The following is an 18,914-nucleotide window of genomic DNA, read 5'->3' as shown; positions in this document are numbered from 1 at the left end:
AATTAATATCAGTGCAAAATTTTGTTTGGAGGGTCATCAGTGAAGGATTTTCAATTATGATCTTGTACATAGGATGTGACATTTCAGTCAATATAAATGATAACAAACTACAAGTCTACCAGTCCACCAAGTGCACAGTTAGCCCTCTGCATGATCTCTTTATTAAAAAAATAAAAAGAAAAAAGACGACAGTAGTTGAATTGTGGCAGGGCTTCATTCCTCTAGAATTGTATGACAAGATAGTCAGTGGTCGAAAAGAACCCGGACAGACCTGTCGATTTACTAGCCTGGGAAAAAAACAGTGAAAGTAACGTTCTGACAATATTTACCCAGCAATCAACTATTGCTGTTTCTTTCCTTCACCAGTGGTACTTGGCAGCTACAAGGACATCTTCATATATCTCAGCAGCATGATCCCAACTAAGATCTTGCATCATTCCACGCCTCTGTACCCCCTCCCAACTCTTCTTGTATTCCCGGTATGTCAGTAAGCAGTTCCCCAATGCGTGAATTAGCTTATCTTTCTCAGCCCTATCAAATGTCCACCCAAGCCCCGACTCATTATAAGGATCAAAAGGCTGCACTGTATCTCTTAGTCCACCCACGGCATGAATGACGGGAACAGTCCCATAGCTCATTGCATAGAGCTGGTTCAGTCCACAGGGCTCAAATCTCGATGGCATCAGTAAAATGTCGGAACCCGCAGTTATCCGATGAGCAGTCTTTATGGAGAATCCGACCCATCCCCGGATTTTGTCATGATGTTGAGACTCGAACTGCCTGAGCATCCGTTCAAGGTCGGGCCTCCCCGAGCCCAACATGATCAGCTGCACATCCTGACCCATCATCCAAGGAACTGCCTCGGCTATTAGATCGACACCTTTTTGGTGATCTAACCTCCCTATGAAACCAATTAATGGGACATTATCATGAATGGGCAAACCAAGCTCCTTCTGTAATGCTGCCTTGCACTGGGCCTTTCCGCTCTGAAGGGTCTCGAGGGAGTAATTAGTATAACCATCGGATTTCAAGTGAACATCGAATTGTGGGTTCCACTCTTTTGTATCAATGCCATTCACAATCCCCTTTAATTTCCAGTCGTTCTCATTAATTATACCATGCAGACCCCAACCACCTTCAAAAGTTTTCACCTCCCAAGCATACCCATTACTCACTGTAACAATACGGTCAGCTGTCTTTAGACCAGCTGCAAAGATATTGAAGTGCTCACCTCCTACTGGATCATACAGTTTAAAAAGGTCCACGTAGTGCAGTGGAAGATCAACGTAGGAAAAATCATCCACCGGACCGCGACCCTGGATGCAATTACAGATCACTTATAACAGGAAATAGAAACATCTGGATAACAGAGAATATATTACTTTGAATTTGATAAGAGCTAAATGATGATGATTGCAAATTTGTTCAGAATATCCTGCAGATTAAATCAACAAGATGAATTTATTCTTTCAAAAGTAACACAGAAAACATCATATGATTTGATTGCTGCATGACCAAATATGACCTCAGTTCAATGCTACTTTAAAAATGACCGAGAATTTGAAAGAGGAATCTGAAGCAACAAGATCAAGATTATTACACAATTGATATTAACTTGAACTGCCTATGTTATATGAGACTTTTATAGAGAGGATATGCTTATAAAATAGTCCGATATCTTATGACAAGTTTAGAACATATCCTCAATATCACTAGCTCTGCTTTTCATTCTTGTATGGTCACTGTTCGGTTTGAAAACTAATTAGTACACATTAATGTGTATTTGGGAGGGGAAATATTGAGTACACACCTAACCTTTGGCATAATGCACAAAGTGGTGGCTCCAAAACTTGAACCCATAACCTCAAGGTTATGGAAACATCTATACATGATAAATGGTCAGAAAAATGAAAATAGGGTGTTTGAGGAAGATTATATAAGCTTGGCATGTTCACTCCTCACAACCATATTCAAGGGTGTCTATCAGTTTGATCTAAGGAATAGACAAACATTTTAGTGAGCTTGGCATGCTGACTGCATGGCACCTTATGCTACTTAAGGACATAGTGTAAGCCTTAGTAATACTAACACAAAGAAACTATAGGCCGCATTTGTTTGGGTGGACTGGATTAGATGAGATTAGCATTCCTAAAACATTCTTGGGATTATCAATCCCTTTGGATTGTATTACTTTGTTTGGATTGGCCCATAATTGTGAGGGATAGACACAATTCTATAAATTTTGTAATTTTGCCAATTAGCCTGAACCTCTCCTTAATTCCTCATTTTATATCACACCCGCCCTCTTGAGATTCAATAGTCTCCCATATAAGGGATATCATGTCCGGGTGGACTAGCCAAACATGGGATTATGGATTTTGTAGGATTATTGCTCCCAAACAAACAAGGCCATACAGTACATGTACAAGGAATTCCTTGATGATTATGTTGTGCATGCCAAAGAGATGATCAGCTAAACAAGGCCAAGCTCAGTACAGAATTGTGCATTTGAGTATAATGGACAATTGACAATGTTTAGGGAACAAACCTGGTGGGCTATATTATGAATCACAATGATGGACCTCGTATACTTCATTAATCCATGGTCACGATAGTATGCCTTTAAATAAACTGGTAACAATGCAGTGTGCCAATCATTGGCAACGAAAACCAAATTTCCATCTCCATAGCAGACCCCACCACATGGAACATGCCAAGGAACCTGAAAGTCACCAATTCTCCACTTCATATAATATTTGGGCTAACCAAAAAGTGGAAATGAAGAATTCCAATAGGGAATAAAGCCAACCACAACACAAATGCTAGACTACGTAGCATTAACATTGATACAAGACAGACTTTAAAAATATAAAGAGAAGGGGGAGTCATAGAATCTGTTATCCCCCCTCCCTCTAATTCTGGCGCAGGTAGTAGCAAGTTGATTGTCCTCCTTAGCAATCAATTGGTACTTCCATATATTCAAAAAATTGCAAATACCCATTGTTCATCATCTGCCCTTATGCATAAAATTATAGACAACTTCCTGATTCATATTCTTTGTGACCTAATCTAACATCATACCTCAACAGCTGCTTTGCAAAATAAAACCATACGTTTTAAAATGTCCTGCATAATTGAGAGGAAAGTTAGTTACAAAAACTATCTGAAATATTTAATCTTCTGAGTGCAAAGTGTCAATTGTCAAATGATGAGTTTGATGTTTAGGACCAAAATGCATAACAGTCAATTCCAAAAATAACAATAAAAGGAGGATCACCAACAGCTCAGGCTATGACTACTTCTCTTGGAGACTAATTAAAGATAACATCGCAAGAAAAGAAATCTTACCACATGGTTTCCTCCATATATATTATTTTCAATATGTCGAAAAACATGACTGTCAATAAAAACAAAATCTACACCATCAATATAGGCTTGGAAGTAGATCACCTCCATATCCTGCAGATTTAGACAACAAAGTAGCAATTAATTTTTAGTTATATAGATCATACATAAATAACAAAAAAAGTTAAATTCATGTGCAGCTGCAGTTGTTACCTGCCCATCCACCCTATACATTTTCCTAACACCTGTATCTTGAGGTTCAGCATAATTACCATACCGAGGTGCCACAACCTAAAAGTTCAAAGAAAAAAAGTAAATACATGGGAATAACACTTAATGCATCTCAACAAAACCAAGAAACTTGTAGCTACTGAATTGGTCCCAAAAATAGACTAAAATGTTGGAATGCAGGCTCTTCAAAATTCTCTTAAATCTTAATCATTTGACTTCCCTCATCTTGACAAACGAAAAGTAAAAGCCTTCTATTTTTTTGGGTAAGAAAGAAATTCCAACTTTTTAATACATTAACTATTTATTATCAAGATGGTAAGAATAGCACATTTGGCATGACTAAACATGATGAAAACAGTAACTTAAACCTAGTTTAGTTCAACCCAGTTCGGACTCCAAGGCTGAAATTTCAAAAGCATAGATTTTACCCATCTGCAACAACCAAGTTTCAATACAGCCATGTTATTGACTGTAAGAAGAAATTAGAGAAATTACCATAACCCTGTGTCCACGCTGAGCCAAAGCCTTTGGTAATGCTCCAGCAACATCTCCAAGCCCACCTAAAAAAACTCTCCATAAATCAATATCTAAATCAAATGCAAAAAGAGTACACACTTGTAGACCCAATTACGCATCTACGCAAAACAAAGACATACGGAGAGAGAGAGAGAGAGAGAGAGAGAGAGAGAGAGAGGGAGAGAGAGAGATTAAATACTAATAAAACTATAGTAAATAAAAATGAAGTAGGAGAGCCCAGCTACCACCTGAACATATTCAAACTTAATCGGATCTTTGTGATACTTGAAGAATGTCAGCCAAGGGTACTGGGATTGTTTACAAGCGCCATTCAAGCTCTTATTTTAGCAATTTTTTCGGTAGCTTATATAGGTATATCCATGGAAGGCTATCATTGACTAGTTTAAAAAATAGTCTATTTTAAGCCTATATTTGTATTTGGAATGTTTCTATTTATCGATAATACTGTTCTTATAATGTTATAATGAATCTTTATTTTGTTTTGCCTTTTTTCATTTCGGATTGCCTTAGCAATAATCCAAGAGAATGAATTATTGGGGCTAATATATATATATATATATATATCTAATTTTAGGTATGTGGATGAGGTATAGTGTATTGACCAATTCAGGTGTGAGCTGCCACTGCTGACGCAGATCTATCAGTATAGAGGTAAACTCCATCTCCATGTGCAAGATAGGGCTACACATGAGGGAGGGCTAGGATGCTGGATAGCTTCACATACATTATTATGCTCATTTTCTGACCTAGATACTTGCTTCCCATTTCCTGTCACCAAGGGGCATGCATGTTTGATAAGAAAGAGTTTGGGAGTGTCCAGCTTAGTAAACAAACATCGAGTATGGAGTCGTTGGCTCGTGTTAATAGAATTGTGCTAATGTATAATACGGTTTTGCCTAAATAGCAAGTACAAGGTGGAAGAAGTTGGCCATGTGGCAACGTACTTACATTGAGAGGTGCTTATCGCTATTATATTTCGTCTACATGAGTAGCTAGCTTTCCCTTAGTCAAGAGGGCCATATATTATGAAGGAGAGATAGGCAAGTGGTCCACGGTGTAGCACTACTACATAGGCTTTTGTTTGGAGCCAGTTTGAATATTTTGCGTCTTCCTTAGAGAAAGAAGATCAAACAATTCCCAATCTCATTGCGGATCAGATCAACCACTATGACATACAAAAATAAACTAAACTCCAGATATTCATATTTTTTAGGTCCCTTTTGTTCTGTATCTATGTCACTAGCACTGAAAACAATCTTTACGTTAGACAGTGTGTGTTTCGATGATCCCCAACTATGAAGCACTGACACATTTCCAAGGGCTTTGTACCAGCGTCGAACACGTGGTGGACATTGACACGTGTTCAACATGTAGTGGACACGTGTCCGACACGCAATCTGGCGTGTCTTTTTTTTTTTTTTTTTCTTTTTCCCCTCTTGGACTCATCTTGGACCATGTTGAGATTGCTCGAAAGCCTGAGAGATAGAGAGAGAGGGTTAAAACCCAACTTCGCGAAGCAAGTCAAGTCATGAAGCAAGATCGAAATGTGAACACTAGTCGCGAACTAGACTGAATCGAAGGAGAGTTGAAACCCAACTTTGCGAAGTCGATTCCACCCAGAAAACGACCCTAGGGTTTGATTCAAAGCTGCGATCCAGATGTTTTTAAAAGAGAGAGAGCCTGCGATGGAGAGAGCTTGAGATGGATATAGAGAGCTTGCAATGGAGAGAGAAAGAGCCATTCTCTTTTCTTTTTCGTTTAGTCTTCCAAGAAAAGTGAGAGGCTCAAGTGGGTTAGCGAGCGGATCCTCTAGAGTAACTCTCTAGAGTGATCTCCTAAAGTGGATGATCGGACGGCTGTGGTTAAGCCTCACCAAAACGACGTCGTTTTGGTGAAGACTTTCAAAAAAAAAAAAAAAAAAAAGAAAACCCAGATTCGGGGAGAGGAAGAAGAAGAAAAAAATTTGCAGAGTTGCAGAGTTGCAGATTGAGAGGGAGGAGGAAGAAGAAGAAAATGGATTTGAGAGAAACCGGAAGAAAACAGATTTGAGGAAGAAGAAAACTCTGGGTTTGAGAGAAAATTTTTTGGGTCTGCAATTTGAGGAAGAAGATTTGAGGAAAATTTGAGGAAGAAGATTTGAGGAAGAAGAAAATTTTTTGGGTCTGGCTCTGCAATTTGAGGAAGAAGAAAATTTTTTGAGGAAGAAGAAAACTCTGCAATTTTTTTTTTTTTTTGGGTCTGGCTCACAGAAGAAAATGGAAGTTCATCCATGGTGATGAACTTCTTGAGCGACCAAACCAAACCCATTAACCCAACACAGCAAAAAAACTTTTCTTCTTCAAATCCATTTTCTTCTTCCAGTTTTCTTACATTTTCTTCTTCCTCCTCCTTTCAAATCCATTTTCTTCTTCTTCTTCCTCCTCTCGACTCGATCTGCAGCAACTCTGCAATTTTTTTTTTTTTTTTTTTTTTTTTGGGTCTGGCTCACCAAAACGACGCCGTTTTGAAGAAGGATCATCTCAGCCGTTGGATACATTAATGGGACACGTGTTGCACCATAAGGGATCACTCTAGAGGATCACTCTAGAGGATCACTCTAGAGGATCCGGACCCCTTCTATTAAGCTTGAACAATAAATATATTAGAAAATAAAATATTTCCTCGTCTCTTTTGTTAATGTTCTTTTTCTTTCAATACCCAACACTTATTAAATTCTACATTTAATAGTGAAGTCCATTCTAATTTTTATTTTTATGATATATACAAAAAAATTATATATTTTGAGCGTATCTCCAACATGTCATGTCTTTTATTTTTTGAAAATTTGTGTGTTCGCGTGTCTGTGTCGTGTTCCGTGTCCATGCATCATAGATCCCCAACTTATTGACTAAAATAATTATTCCCTAATATCCTTCTGATTGGGCTAAGAGAATTGCTAGTTCTTTTATTCTATTATTCTTACACACAAAAGGGTTTAGTAGATTGGAAGTATAGATAAGTGAGAATTATTATCTGACAAAGCAACAAGAGGACGTGCAATAATGAAGTGATTAGAATCTCAAGCAAGATCTAGATACTCATACGGTGCTATTGCCCATTGGCTATTGCTAATAATACAAGGAATTTTGAATATGCAACATTATTAAATGATAACTATTTCAGGATTATAGGCCCCAAAAAAATTTGTTTTTGTTTTGGCTTGTGAGGAAAAATATATTTTCATTTTCATTTTATTATTTTCTCCATTTTTGTTTCACCCATTGTCCTCTTTCTCTTCTTTAGCTTTCATTTTCCTGTGAGCTTCATACAAAATATACCTTGATATTTGCTTTACTGATTTGTGATGGAGCCCATTGTCCAGTCATCTATAATAGAATATGGAAACAATTAGAAGGAGATTAAATTTAGTATTTTTTCATGCTGAAAATGTTAACTAGAAAATATGGAGTTCATGCAAGCCCAGCCTGTTTGGCACTGCTAATATGCTGGTGCACACTCTTGCTCCGTCCATTTACTTTGATATTTCCTCTCAAATGGATCACTTATATTGGTGACAGACATAAAAACTTTTCATACAAGAATACATTAAAAATGAAAAGACACATGCTTTATATAGCAGTATGAATATTGTGCAAGTATGATCATAACTAAAAATTCAGATATGTCCTAAAGAAAATGTGTCACTCATAATGAGGGAGGAAACTTTTCCTGAAATATATTTTTGCCATCTCAGATCGAGGGTTTAAGCTAAATTACCTGTTTTAGACCAAGGAGCACATTCAGCAGCTACCAATATGACATTCATGACATTGGGCCCAGCCAAAGGAGGGGGCTTCTCACCTTCACTTGTAGGCATATTTGCCTCAATATCCAACTCCTTCAAACTAGATTCTTTCAAATCTTCATGCTTTTCTTCTTTTATACTGGATGTTGCAGGTGAACTTGAAAGAAAGGATGGCAGCTCATCAGACCAAACTGTTTTTGAAGTTTTGTCTCTCAACAGTCTCTGGTAATCCAAATCTGAGGATGCCTTTTCATGAGATGAGTCATTTTCAGGTTCCTTTGTACCTTTACCAAGATCTTGACTAATAGCTGGAGGTAGGGTTTCCAGTGCATTATCTACTGTCGAGTTCACATTGCTGCTTGATGAAACACTACTAGTGTAATCTTCATTAGTATCTTTACCACCATCTGAAGTAGTATAAACTTCATCGCTTTCTAGGTTAATAATACTACTTTTTATAGATGAAACTAGTTTCCTTCTTTCAGCAATCTGCAATGGGCAGGGAAGCTTAATAAGAGCATCATTTCAACACTACATGAGAAAATTGTTGGAAAAAATGGTTTTATGGTGACTTTAATGTGAAATTAAAGTAGGTCCCAACCTAGGAAGCACGAATACGGATACGGATACGGATACGATACGGCGATACGACAAAATTTGAAAAACTAGGATACGGGTACGGCGGGGATACGTTCGTAAAAAATATTATTTTAACAATTTTTAGTAATGCAGTATGCATAAAAATAAAACTTAAAGCAAAATACAACTTGATAAAGAAGAAAGATTCCTACAAAACTAAGAGTCTTCAAGGTCAATAGCTTCAACTTGTTCCCCTTCATCAGTGAATAGCTAAAGCCAAAGCCAAAGCCAAAGCCAAAAAACCATTCTTAAATAAAAATTTCAGCAAATATACTTTTTTAAGTCATCAATGATAGCCTAGGAAGCACGGATACGAATATGGTGATATGGAGATGTGGATATGGCGATATGTCAAAATTTGAAAAAGTATGATACGGGTATAGCGGGGATACATTCATAATTTTTTTATTTTTTTATTTTAATAATGTAATATGCATGAAAATAAAACTTAAAGTAAATTAATAAATAAAGAGGGGGATTCCTATTAACCTAAAAGTGCTCAAACATTCATAAAACATCCAAAACTAAAAGCAAAAGTAAATGCAAATGCAAATTAAATATCATCCTTACATGCCAACACCAAAAAAAGAATGAGAGTAGAGAGAAGAAACGTGAGAGAGTGAGAAAGCGACAGAGAAGTGAGAGAGACAACAAGGATACATCAATTTGACAAATTCTATTACTTAAGCTCTTACTATATTCCTCTTATGAAAGAATTAAACAAAATATTATAAGTAATATGTAACTTCGAGTATCCGATACTTCAAAATTAAGTATCCGATACTTCAAAATTAATAAAAAATTAATTAAGAAGTATTCGATACGTATCCGCGAGTATCCGAGGAGTATCGGTATCCGATAAGTATCCGATACGGATACGTCACCATTTTTGAAGTATCCGTGCTTCATAGGTCCCAACCATTGTTTGAGGTGGGATTAAATGAATTTAGATTCTTTGTAACAAAATCTTTACACCACAAAAAGAATGACAAAAAATTATTAAGAATTGAATGAGAAATTGTCTCATAAAGTTGGCCTTATGAATGAGGCGTTGGGAATTGTGTATAACTACCAATCCCACATTGATTGTAGTGGAAAACTTAAATGGGTATTTAAATCTCAAAATTTTGATAAGGGCATGAGCCTTTTGGGGCATCTAAATTTTCGGAAGGAAGGGAGTTATGGATGCTTCAAGGATGGGCTTGGACCAAAACTATGGTCCAAGTTGGTTATGCAAAAATTGCCACACGCGCCCGCCCCGGACCGGATCTTGGGCTTGAGGAATGGGTTAGGTTTGGGTTGGGCCGAATTGGTGGTCCACCAATCTAATCTTTTTGGGCCAAGTCTATCAAGTGACTGCAGATAGGTATATACAAACGTGTATATTATGTGTAACTCACACATTGAATCTCCATCAGTTTTGTGCATTACTTCAACAGTTTTGCAGAAGTAATGGGCTACATTGGTGGCTATCCTTCATGGCTGGAGGCTCCTTCTCTCTCCTCCATGGTGTATAAATAGAGACCAATTTCTATGGTTGATGCACAAAATTTTTTACCTTTCATAGTATATAGTCAGTTTGCTCCTATAATCTTCTTCCTGTGTGAAAAAGTGCTGCCATTGTCGGTTCGCCAAAACTAACAGAAGGTGCTTCTGCGTTAACGGGGTCCAAGCCGTTGTATCTTGAGAGACAGACGCCGACATACATCCAGCACCCACGGGGAGGCGGCGAATATATCTTAAGGAGACTATGATATCGCACAGGCTTCGATTTGCTTTCCTTTACTATTTTATTGTATAATGTATTTCTGTTCAATCTAGGTGTACTTTCTAGCATGTTTTTCTTGGTCTATAATTTAATTTATTAACTATGAATTTATTTGTTTTATTTAATTGCATGTTTTCTACAACAATCTTAAAACAGATTCAATGTTTCCATGAAATTAACAAATAGATTCATATATAATTAGAATTGTACACTGTGTCATATTTGCAGTGTATAATAGATTAATTGATTTTATTATATTCGTAGTCTGCATCTATAGTTGCATAAGAAATTGAATTAATTTTATTTCCTCCTAGACTTGCTTATTGCTATTGCTATGTTTATTTTCTGGAAAAGCCAAGACGTGGTACAGTGTACAAGGCCACTGTTTTAAATATGAATTCATTACATGCCAGTCATAAAAGGCCACTGTTTTATATGTGAATCCATAATTAAAAATTCAATTATATTTGCATACTAGTTGTTTCTAACTATTAGTGTCTAATTCTAGAGTATTGTACTGCTCTTTTATTCAAGTACTTAAATGCGTGATTAGAGTGTTTTTTCCCCCCCTTCCATTACAGCATGTATATAGCTTTCAATAATTTACATGCTGGTTTTGACTTGACACTCAATTTAATAATAAGGTTACTGTTTGTGATATAAAGTGTTTTATTAAAATAATGAAATTAGTTACATGAACTTCATGCTAAAGTTGCATGCTTATTTGTTTCTAGTAGAATTTTATTTTATGAGCATGATGTTTAATTTCCTACCATGATTTGTATGTTCTTTTTATTTTATAATTTTATAATATAATTTACATGCTTATGAGTGTTTAAATTTTTTTATGTGAATTATTTTCTAGTTTCTAGTATAATCAACATGTTCAATAATTTTACATTCTAGTCTACTTCACATGTTTATTAGATCCTAGATTTGTAGGATTATTTGCATGTTCTAAATTTTCTAAATTTTAGTTTATGTTTATAAAAATATTTGCATGACCTTATTTCTAAAATATTTTACATGTTAAAATATTTTACATGTGTTAATTGCTAGAAACATTCACATGGTTATTGTTTTGTAAAAAAATTATATAACTATTGCCTATTAGATTTTTAATTTAAGTATTTGGAGTTATAAAATTTTATAACTTGTCTATGGTTATTTACATGTTTATTGAGTAAATTAAATTTTATATTTAATTGTGGAGTTTTAAGTATTATTTATGTAACTTGTATAGCATATTGCAAGAAGGGTTAAATACATTTGTTGCTTTTACAGTTTCTTTCAATTATTTGCTGTGTTTCTTTGCTAACTTTCAGGAATACCTATGCGCAAGGGAATGGAAAAAAAAAAATATATACAAATCCAATTGAATAAAATTTGGGATTGCAATAAAAATTTGGACTACTAATCTTTTTGATTGAATAGAAATACCTAATCGTGGAAAGAAATTTTGGATCTAATAGAATCTTCATGGATTGGTTACTTTTCTTTTAATTGAAGCAATTTTAACTGGGACATTGTTCCAATCTCGAAGCAGAACTGTGGGCTATTTACAGAGGACTCACAATCTTATTCCAGAAAGGCACCAAGGGAGTGGATATTGAATCTGATTTAGAACTGGCTATCAACCAAATACAGAAAGATCCATGCCTTAGCTCACCATATAAAGCTCTAATAGAAGATGCAAAATTCCTGTTGAAAAGGTGCAACTGCTCCCTGCGACATAACCCAAGGGAGGGCAACAAATGTGCTGATCTTCTTACAAATATGGGAGTTGCCCAAGATGAACATGTACTGGTGCTTGAAGAACCTCCTGAAGAAGTGAAGGCTCTGATCATTGATGACATGACTGGAGTTAGTGTGTTGAGGGATTAGTTCTTCATATATTTGTTTCTCTTTATTTTCCTGTTTCTGTTCTTTTGTTTGTTTGAACTTCCTTTGAATCAAAAAAAAAAAAGAAGCAATTTTTACTTGAGTTTTAATAGTGGTTGTTTACCAATTTGTAGAAGCAAGTTTTGTTTGCTTATAATTGTTGTAACAAATTTTTTTTTTTTTAATTGCTTGTAATTTTTAGCAATTTTTTAATTGCATATCAGTTTGGAATTTGGTTTGTTTTAACCTAGTTCATCCCCCTAGAAAATTTAATTCTAAAAATTATTTCTCATGGATTAGGAATCAACATACTCTTGAAAGTTTTGTCTAAGGTTAACTGTGTTTTAAGTGGGATCGATGTGACCCATCCAGTCTTCCTGAAAACATTTCTAACCATGTTCGATTCTAAGGAAGTGGTGAGGCTAGTTTTGAATTAAATTGCCAACTCTGGGATTTTCTAGTGTTAAGTTTAATTTTTGGAAAAGCAAATAGTGAAATTCTGATGTATTTTTCAAAAATGGCAACTGTTACCGATGCTGCTGTTGCTAATGTTGGTGGGGAATCAGAATCCTGGGGAAACTGGCTTGCCAACCCTTGCTACTGTGACCTTTGTGGTCAACCTTGTTGCCGCTCCTGTTGTTCCGGGAGACTCGTTTAACCATCATGAGCGCCCAGAGAAATTCACGAGAGTGAATTTCAAGAGGTGGCAGCAGAAGGTATTGTTCTACCTGACTACTTAGCCTTGCAAGGTTTTTGAGTAAGAATCCACCAGCCGTGGAGGACAATGAGCAAGACAAGCAAAAACTCATGGCTCTAGATGCTTAGAAGCAATCAGACTTCCTTTGCCGAAACTATGTTCTGAATGGCTTGGCAGATTCACTTTTCAACGTGTTTTATGCCAAGAAGTTGGTAAAGGAGCTGTGAGATGCTTTGGACAAGAAGTACAAGATTGAGGATGCTGGGACGAAGAAATTTGTCATTAGCCGGTTTCTGGACTTCAAAATAGTAGACTCAAAAACCGTCATTAGTCAAGTCCAAGAGTTCCAAGTAATTCTGCACGAGATTCATGCAGAAGGAATGTTTCTGAGTGAATCATTCCAGGCAGCTGCGTTGATTGAGAAGCTGTTTAATGGTTGGAAAGGGTTCAAGAACTACTTGAAGCATAAACAAGAGGAGATGACAGTCAAAGAGCTCGTTGTCAGGCTCCGAATTAAGGAAGACAACAGGAGGAAAGGGGGGAATACCTCCACTGTGAAAGCAAATGTGGTTGAGCATGGCTAGTCCTCGAGGGTAAAAAAGAAATCAGTGACAGGCAAAAGCTCAAAGCTGGAGGCAAGAGGCCGTGTCTCTAAAAGGCCGGTCTACAAGCCGCAGGAACCTACTTTTAGGTTCAATGAAAAGTGCTTCAAATGTGGAAGCGATGGGCATCGGGCGGTTGACTGTCGTAAGAAGAAGAAGCCCTACAAGAAGTACCTTCCACAGAACAAAAGCCGGGCTCACGTGGCTAAGATGGAGGATTTGTCTCAAGATATGAACAACATGCATCTGTCTACAGTCATCTCAGAGGTGAACACGGTGGGGTCCAACCCGAAGGAATGGTGGGTAGACACTGGGGCCACTCGCTACATCTTTGCGGAAAAGAAGATGTTCACAACTTTCGAATCAGTTTCAAACAGTGAGAAGTTGTTTATGGGGAATTCTGCGACCTCAGCTGTTGAGGGTAAAGGCGAGGTGGTCCTGAAGATGATTTCAGGAAAAGAGCTGGCTCTAAATGATATCCTATATGTGCCGAATATTCGTAAGAACCTTGTCCTATATTGTGTGTAACTCACACATTAATCCCCATCAATTTTATGCATTACTCTAACAGTTTTGCAAGAGTAATGGGTTGCATTGGTTACTAGCCTTCATGATTAGAGGCTCCTCCTCTCTCCCACATGGTGTATAAATAGAGACCAACTTCTTTGGTTGATACATAGAATTTTTTGCCTGCTGTCATTGTTAGTTTGCCAAAGCTAACAGAAGATACTTCTGCGTTAGCGGATTTAAGCCGTCGTATCCTGAGAGACAGACGCCGACATACCTCTAACACCCACGGTGAGGTAGCGAATCTGTTTTAAGGAGAATGTGGTATCACACAGGTTTCGATTTGTTTTCCTTTACCATTTTATTGTATAATATATTTATGTTCAATTTGGGTGAACTTTCTAGCATGTTTTTCTTGTTCTGTAATTTAATTTATTAAATATGAATTTATTTGTTTTATTTAAATGCATGTTTTCTACAACAAAAAAATGAATGAGGAGAGAATCTATAAAGCTTGGGATAATCAGATTTTGATTTCCTAATAGAAAAGGGAATTAAACTCTGTTTTTTTTAATGGAAAAAAGAGTATATTTGTTGAAAGGAAATCGATGGCCACCAGACTAGTAACCAGCAGCTGGAATACAATCAAGCCATTAAGGATAGCATTAGTGTGTCCATTCTCCCCCAATCTCCACCCTAACGTAAAGTATGGCTACAGAAACAAAAACAACATACAATCTACAGTGTTCAAATTCAGATGCTATCCTCACTGAGTCAAAATTAAGAAACAGATATTACAATCTTCATTACTGGAAAATGAAACAACCGTCTGAAATCTTGTGATAGATCATCATGAGAGTGTGACTGATACAATAGTAACATAATCTAACACATACTATTGGGTATCTAAACAACCAGCCAATGTTCTATGGCAGAACGTTAGTATTCAAGAAAGAATATTTTTTAGCATATGTTGAGATGGCTACATATATGAGTGATTAAAAAGAAAGGAGGGGCCATATTGCTTTGAATTGCACTTCTTTTACATGGAAACCTTAACAGAAATTCACTGCTCAAAAGCAATGGCCTGTGGTTCAGTTAAAATGAAACATTACAATTAGAGCGATGAAGAAAAGTACCTGTTGCATTAAGTCTCTTTGCATGGCTAGAGCCTTCTTGCTCTTTTCAATTGCGGCCTGAAGAGTATCCACTGGTTCGTCCCCATCCTCACCTTCCCCAGGCCCCTTCTCTGTTGCTTTCAAACGCTTCATGCTTCGCCGCCGTGTTTCTCTACATCCGCTCATCAATCTCGCATAGCACAAAGACGCCCCAGCAACATCTTTAAACAAAACTTTCGCATACCCAAATGCCGAAACATTCGAATCCGCAGAATCAAGAGAGCTCCTCAGCCGATAAGCAAACAAAGGTAACCTCGGACGCCCGTGATTCCCATTATGGACAAGAACTGAACTTTCCATGGTAAGAGACCCAATAGACCCCATTAACTGTTCAACGATTTGCTTCCGAGAGACTCGAAGAACTGAGACCACTTATTAGTGAGTAATGAAGCAGACCCAGATGAAAAAATTGAGAAATAAGCAAACCTGATTGATGGCTTTGGGTGTTTTTTGGGCAATAAGTTCTTTTTAAAAAAATTAAAATAGTATTAAAATATAAAATAAATTAAAATAACTAATAATATAAAACATCTATTAAATTTATAATTATTTTATTATTTTTATAAATATTATATTTAATTATAAAAAAAATTAATTTTTTTTAATCATAATTATTTTAATTTATTAAAATAACTAAAAATTAAAACATCTACTTCCGAGACAACCTGAAATTGAAAGCAGCGAAGAAGTTTGTTGGGTTTTTGGAGTGGAAATGGAAATCGTTGCAAAGGGTCCCACTGAAGGGAAAATCGTGGAGGTGGATATTTCTAGACCATGGGCCCGTAAGCTTTAGGCTTTTCCACTAAAAAAGGCTATCATCTTTATGAGTCCGAATCTTCGTCCACACAAGCCCGCGGCACTTCCAAAATGACGTTTTAAAAAAAATTTCAATTTAAAAAAAAAAGAAGGTAGAACAGAAATCAAAGAGGAGGGGAAGAAGAGAGAAAGGAAGGGAGAAGAAGAGGGGAGAAGAAGGGAGTGAACTGCAACTAAGTTTTGTTGGGCCTAAATCAAATTAAACAAAAAGAAAACATCATCAATCTGATTAGATTAAATCAACTAAAATAATTTGAAAAAACAAATATGAAAGTTATTGACAAAACCGAGATGCCCAGATCAAACAAATATGAAAGTTATTGACAAAATCGAGATGCCCAGATCAAACAACCATGCACATAGAGAGAGAGGGAGGAGACTAACCAGAAGACAATCTAAATTTGTTGGAAGGAGTTGTTGGGAGGCTTTCATTGGGATGATCTCTTTCATTATGAAGATTGGGTTTTTCATCTTCCCTTGAATCAAAACACGAAAAACAACCCATTTATCTTCTCCCTCCTAAATCTAAAACCCCTCTTCCAAAATCCCTTTTATTTATTTATTTATTTATTTTTCTTTCTTAAAATCAATTTCGATGTAGCTCAGAAATGGATAAACTCTTCTTCATATTCTCCTCCCACTCATCGTATCAAAAATGGATCGAAAAATCAGATGATTCATCTTCTCTCTATACATAAATAAATCTAAACCCAATAAGCTCAATCAAGAGAAAGAAAAACCCAAATCAAAATCAATAAACAAGAACAAAAGATGATAATGGAGAAAGATAATTTGCAGTGTTGTTGATGTGAGAAAGTTGTGGCCGGCTTTGTACTCGGTTTTTTCTAACATGGGTGTACTTTATACATACATATATATAGACAACCAAGATGGTGATAGAACTATTACCCATTAATCTATATTGTTCATTACATGACCTCGCCACCTTCCGAGGCCACTGCGCCTCCGGCGACTGCGGCGGCGCCCTCTTCCTTCTTCTCCCTTCTTCTCCCTTTCTCACTCTCTTCTTCCCCTCTCCTCTGGTTTCTGTTCTGTTTTTTTTTTTTTTTTAAATTGAAATTTTTCCCAAAACGACGTCGTTTTGGGGGTGCCGCAGGGATGGCTGCAGACTTGTGCGGCCGAGGATCCGAACTCCATCTTTATGGGAATCCTGGTACAGAGCTTTATACTATTTATGTTTTACTATTTTTATCAAGTTAAGTAATAAAAAGAAAATGAGAAGTTAGGCAATGAATAAGATGGAAAAAATTTATATTGTTTATTATGTTGGCGTAAAAGTCAATATATAGAATATCATATGGATACAAAAAAAATCAAAAATTTAATGCATACTTAACTTGGTTAAATTTACAGCCAAAGTTTGCACAAAATTCTAACTACCTAGTCAAATCTAGTCATAGGCTTTATAAAATGTCTTACATAAAAATAAATACAAACAGAGAAAAAAAAGTAAAAAGCCTATAATTATTTGCCATATTCTGACAAACTACAATTATATATACTGTCTACTCTCCCCGGTTTTCAAAGGAATAGATTGAAACAGATAAAATTTGGCTGATCTTTTCTGTCTTGTAGCGTCGGCTGAAAAGATTTGTCTGACCACTTTCCGCCTAATAATGCAGGTTGCTTCATGTGTCCTAGGTAAGGTTGGAGTCGATCAGGAGACAACTGCATGTGATAGTGGGGTCCATTATGTTTCCATCATGTTGATGAGATTGTGACACTCTTCATCATTCTCTGATGGAGGAGAATCAGGATCCTAACTGTATTGCTCATTCCAAAATGTTCTACATCATCCACGGTCATCACTAGTTCCAACGGAAGATCCAAATTATTTCTTTTTTTGAGATTTAATAACATGTCAAGAACCTCATTAATTTGTACAAGAAACCTTTGATATATTATGGGAAAGTGAGTTACAAATAATATTCTACCATCTGTGACGATAAATGGCAACGTTGCAAAGCCATGGATATTAGAAGCTGCTTGTGAAACAGAAGATTGTCTATCCAATATTCTGTTAAAGAAAGTTTTTGATTGGTTTCCAATCGCTTCCTCCTGCGATCTTCATCCAAATAATCATCTTCAAATTCAAAATCTTCAGTTTCATTAAGATACCAAATTTGGTATGGTTGGAAAAAATGTTCTCGTTCTCGCCAACCAACAGTGTTAGAGATCCAGAAAGTAAAATATTTACTCCATCGGAAGCCTTTTACTACCCATGAGAGCATTGCTTTTATGATCATTGGATATTCTATCCATTGGATTGGATCTAAAATTTGGAAAATAACTTGATTAGTTTACCATGAGGGTTATTTTGGGAATTCCATCTTTAAAATTTAATTTATCATAGGATCGTTCTAAGATTTGTCTAATCTTATCACGATGATCCTCAACTCGATTTTTTATTATCATAAAAATCTCCTTTGGAAGCAAAGTTTTTGCTTTTTCAAAAAGACAATTTTTTTTTATTTGTTCAAAAATTGGATTAGAAAACTCATTTGATATGAGGTCTGATAGCTAAAGAAAATTGTTTATTTTTTCAAAATTAAAATCTTCATTCCAATTCATTTGTTTAAGGATATTGAAACAAAGATTTTGCAAATCTTTTAATTTAGTTGTTTGCTCAACTAATTTGTTGGCCAGAACTCCCATGTGTTTTCGAAATTTCACTTTGTTGTCTACAATGTGAGTTTTCCAAACTCCATTAAATTATGTATAAATTTCTCTGGATATACCAGGGTTGAGAAAATCTTTTATCTCAGATTCATCTGGTTTAGATGTCTGAATATTAGTTGGAACTAGGTTAGTTCTTATTTGACAAAAATTATTTTGATAAAGCTTTTTTTAGCTTTGAACATACTATCATAAGATTTATAGCTTGCGTTTTGCAATCACTCCACTCTAT

General features: G+C 36.1%; 1 protein-coding gene across 1 annotated transcript; it reads right to left on the bottom strand.

The window, feature by feature from the left end:
- Positions 1-19: 19 nt before the first annotated feature.
- Positions 20-15,831, bottom strand: SS2 (starch synthase 2). Its single transcript, XM_082899327.1, has 8 exons — positions 15,131-15,831; positions 7,870-8,386; positions 4,072-4,136; positions 3,559-3,636; positions 3,349-3,459; positions 3,082-3,126; positions 2,549-2,722; positions 20-1,316 (listed from the first exon to the last, which is right to left on the bottom strand). The coding sequence occupies exons 1-8, from the start codon at positions 15,491-15,493 to the stop codon at positions 360-362; spliced, it is 2,310 nt and encodes a 769-aa protein (XP_082755453.1). The 5' UTR covers positions 15,494-15,831; the 3' UTR covers positions 20-359.
- Positions 15,832-18,914: the final 3,083 nt, after the last annotated feature.

The sequence above is a fragment of the Camellia sinensis genome, chromosome 1 (assembly GCF_055761805.1).
Source record: "Camellia sinensis isolate YWXY chromosome 1, ASM5576180v1, whole genome shotgun sequence".
In the NCBI taxonomy this organism is placed as follows: Eukaryota; Viridiplantae; Streptophyta; class Magnoliopsida; order Ericales; family Theaceae; genus Camellia; species Camellia sinensis.
This window is presented reverse-complemented; position numbering and strand designations above follow the sequence as displayed.

Excerpts from the sequence above, each read along its gene's own strand:
- SS2 (XM_082899327.1), bottom strand. The coding sequence starts at position 15,493 with ATGGGGTCTATTGGGTCTCTTACCATGGAAAGTTCAGTTCTTGTCCAT. Across the intron at positions 2,723-3,081 it reads TTTGCAAAGCAGCTGTTGAG|GTTCCTTGGCATGTTCCATG; the intron begins GTATGATGTTAG and ends GGTGACTTTCAG. Across the intron at positions 1,317-2,548 it reads TTCATAATATAGCCCACCAG|GGTCGCGGTCCGGTGGATGA; the intron begins GTTTGTTCCCTA and ends AATTGCATCCAG.